The sequence below is a fragment of the Microtus ochrogaster genome, chromosome 17 (assembly GCF_000317375.1).
Source record: "Microtus ochrogaster isolate Prairie Vole_2 chromosome 17, MicOch1.0, whole genome shotgun sequence".
NCBI lineage: Eukaryota > Metazoa > Chordata > Mammalia > Rodentia > Cricetidae > Microtus > Microtus ochrogaster.
In genome coordinates, this window is record NC_022019.1 from 34508547 (window position 1) to 34512523 (window position 3977).

The 3977-nt window shown below is 46.0% G+C and overlaps 1 protein-coding gene across 2 annotated transcripts in view; it reads right to left on the reverse strand.

Annotated features, from left to right (window-relative positions):
• Positions 1–3977, reverse strand: part of Tmtc4 (transmembrane and tetratricopeptide repeat containing 4) — a 57493-nt gene that overhangs the window by 2836 nt on the left and 50680 nt on the right. For both annotated transcript variants that reach the window (XM_026783240.1, XM_005355701.1), the window contains exon 16: positions 2793–2905. In XM_026783240.1, the coding sequence (XP_026639041.1) occupies positions 2793–2905 (113 nt within the window). The remainder of the gene's footprint in view (positions 1–2792; positions 2906–3977) is intronic.

Here is a 3977-nt window from a genome sequence, read left to right on the forward strand (position 1 = left end):
AAAATACAACAGGATTCAGAGAGCCAACCTGGGCTACATAACAAAATACAGCAGGATTCAGAGAGTCAACCTGGGCTACATAACAAAATACAGCAAGATTCAGTCTATTAAATAAACAGGTATAAATTTTTTAAAAAAATCAAATAAATTAGGTAGAACCTACATGAGAAAAACCAAAGAATTCTTAACATGTGACACACATGACCACTCTCGTTGTGATGTGCTCTTGAACCCCAAAGCAGGGGAGACAGCAATGCAGAAAGGGAATAGCTGGGAAGGACCACAGCAAGAGCTGAACACCACTTCTGCCCTCCCACACTGGCCCAGAATTAGCAACTAACATAAATTTTAATAGGTTTAAAATGATTCGCAGAGAGCCACTTAATGCTCATTAAACTCACCCTTTGGTAGGCATGATTTACCATTCAGGAGACAAATTCCACCTTTGCCAGAAGTCGAGCAGACTGCTATCTTCGCTTTGCACAAGAACAGACTGAGGCCTGGCAGGTGAGCTGCTGCTAGGTTCAAGGGCTCTTGAACGAGCACTAGAACCACTCGATACAACAGACACATTTTCTGTGCACCCAAGCTGCTAGCAGGCTGCTAGCCTGCATCCTGATGCCGACGAGAAATTGGTTTGGTCATTTCATGACTACGAGCCCGAGGATCTGAATCTGTATCTTAACACCCATGCAAAGGCTGACAGAGTGCTAGGGAGGTAGAGGCGGGAGGGCTCCCGAGTCTCTCTGGCCAGGCAATCTAGCCGAATCGGCAAACTCAAAGAGTAAGGTAGACAGCGACTGAGGAGGATACCTTGCATCAGCCTCTGACTCCAGTCACACACGCATGTGCAAGCAAACACACACACGCCCCAAGTAAGAGAAAATCAACAAAGTGCATAAAAGACAAGTAAGTTGTCCAGAATGTGGACTCCCAATCCATGGGCTAGAAGCCAATCCTGTAAGTCACCACCACTCCCACCTCCCTTGCCCTACTGTGTCTGCCCAGGGCTTTGCCAGGAGACAGCCAACAACAAGCAGGACAGGGCATCCTGCCTGCCAAGAACAAAAGGTCCTCTTCCCATTGTGACAGAAAAGCTACATAGATGGTTACATTCTAAATCTTTAACTTGAAAAAAAGTATCAAATGCTGGCCCTTGGCTGGCTGACCCCATTATGCTCCCTGCTGGTAGCTACCTAAGAGCTCAAAATGAGCTCCTTATTTCAGATTTCACCTTATTTCCTTATCATAGGCTCAGCACTCTGCCTTGCCCATTAGATGAAAAATGTGTACAGACAAGGGCAACTAACGGCTCCATTCTGCTATACGGAGTATTAGCTACTCATGGGGGTGGGGCGTGTGAACAGGAAGCCAATGAAGCCTGGGTCCAATTCCTATAACAGAAATTGTACTTCACAGACTGTAGAATAGGAAAAAAGTCAATACAATAGTTATAGAACTGGCATCCCGAAGAAGGCTTGCTGTCGCTGGGTCAATGGGGGACCAAGTCTCCCAACTTGTCCCTGCTGACAACCACACCCCTTCCCCCATGTAGAGGTACAAAAAAGAATAGAGAATCTCCAAAAGCCACTTTTTAGGACAGAAGCTAGAACTAAAAATGTATAATGAAACCTAAATTCACCAACATTCAGAAAGGATAGAAACACATGAAGCAATTTACAAAAAATTAAATCAATAATGATGTCTAATGAACACAAGGCAATGACAATAGAGGGGTATTAATTAATTAATGCATTAGTAGGGTTCTCTAAAAGGAAAATTAATTGCTACTGTTAGGCCTTGAATCATATCTATGGCCTCAGTATAACATAATTCAGAATAAAACATTAATATAAGATACTAATAAAATATTAAAGTATTTTAAGTAGTAACTCAAATATCTATCAGCCCACAATCCTTAAATAATTCTCCCACCAAAAGTCATGCAACTGCTTCTCAAAGTACCTCTAAGGCTTTCTGTGTGGGGTGCCAGGATATCAGTTAGAAATAAATATCCTGACTTGACCCACTACAGGCTGATTCTCCTAGGGAGGAATCTGTGTTAACAAGCTCCCTCAACGATTCTGATGTCTAAAGTGAGAGGGTGGGGTCAGCTGGTCACGGACCCCCAGTTCCCTGAAGTACACGGGGAGTGAGGTCCAGCCAACCACTTACCACTCTTGTAAACCTGAGTGGAAGAGGTATGTGTGTGCACACATATCCACGCGAGTGAGTGTGTGTGTTTGTGGGGCTGGAGGTCAAGTCCAGGATCTCATACCTCCTAGGCAAGTCCTCTACCACGAGCTACCTCTCAGTGCCAGACTCAAGACCTTGTGGTTTTCAGTGGTCAAAAAGTTCTAGGACCTTGCTGATGAGATGTAATTCAGAAGAGGGGAAAGCTTGGCAGCAGTGGGAACTAGCTACATAAAATACAAAAGGTAGTACCCATAGACAACCCTACTACCCCTTCCCTACTGCAAGGGACAGGGTCAGACTCTCCATGCAAAGGGGAAGGGGACATCATGGGAAGGATGAAACAGCTGTATAGTACAGACAGACCAGCAGCTCTCCTAGTTAAGATCTGTGCCTGCTTTCTGTTCCCTCTCCACAAGGAACAGGCCTGTTTCTGATGAGAAAAGGCACTGGGTCTGACCCCATGTCTGTCTGTTGGGCAACTAATCTGACCAAGAGTTCCCCTGGTGTCCTCTAGCCTAACTCTCGATGGAACTGGGCATAAGAAACACTGCTAGCTCCTGGCAGCCTCAGGACATCCAGGCCTGTGGTTTACGCACCTTGTATTTCTGGGATTTCCCCAGCACATTTGCCAAGGAGAACATGAGAGAGTGATCATTCGGGATTAATCCCAGCGCCTCTCTTCCGACTGCTTCAGCCTGGGCCAAATTACCTGAGAGGAGAAATGAAAACCACACTGATATTATATCTGTGTCTTCATCTCTTACATGCATTATACTCGATCATGAAAAACACTACTTGAAAAGACCCAAGCAGAGCGTGTGAAGACGCACCAGCACCCACTGAGTGGAAGAGCCCTGGCAACTCAGCACAATTCTGACAAAAGAGGCAAATGCCTTTCTGGGACATTCCAGAGAGTCACGTTTACATTTTCGCCCCCAGATATCAGTTATACAGCGATTTTCATCACATCGTGTTAAGATATGTCAGAAGATGGCCGTTAGTATTATTGTGTCGGGGTGTTGCATGCCCATGGTCAGAAGTCAGTATCAGGTGTCTGCAAGTTCTCCACCTCACGTTCTGAGATAGGGGCAGAGTCTCTCACTGAACCTGGGGCTCACTAATTGGGTTAGTCTAACTGGTTATGATTCCTCAGGGGTCCACCTGTCTCCACCTCCCCAGTGCTGGGGTTACAGGTACCTGCCATCATGCCTAGGCTTTTTGTGTGGTTGCACAGGGTAGAACTTAGGTCCTTATGAAACATTTTACTGATTGAGCCATCTCACTTGGCCCCGTAAAACCAGACATTTTTGTAACACCAGACTGATTTTCTTCCTCTTCTTCCTCCCTCTCTCCCTTCTTTCCTGGCTTAAGAGTCTCACAGTGTCATCCTGGCTGGCCTTAAACTCAGAGATCTGCCTGCCTCTGCCTCCCAAGTGCTAGGATTAAAGGTGGGTCCCACCATGCCCATCTTATTATCTATTTATTTGAGAATTTTTAAATGGTCTAATTTAACTTTTCTTTATGTGCACTGGTATGAAGGCAGGTATGAGCTGCCATGTGGGTGCTGGGAATTGAACCCGGGTCCTCTGGAAGAGCAGTCACTGCTCCTAACTGCTGAGCCATCTCTCCAGCCCCATTTTATTTATTCTTTAAGCTGAAGGAATAGCACTAGTCTACGTGCCATTAACCTGTGGAGGTAGCACTGGCTTACGTGCCCCGAGCAGCCCATGTGTTTGACGCTGGCTTACGTGCCCCGAGCAGCCCGTGTGTTTGACGCTGGC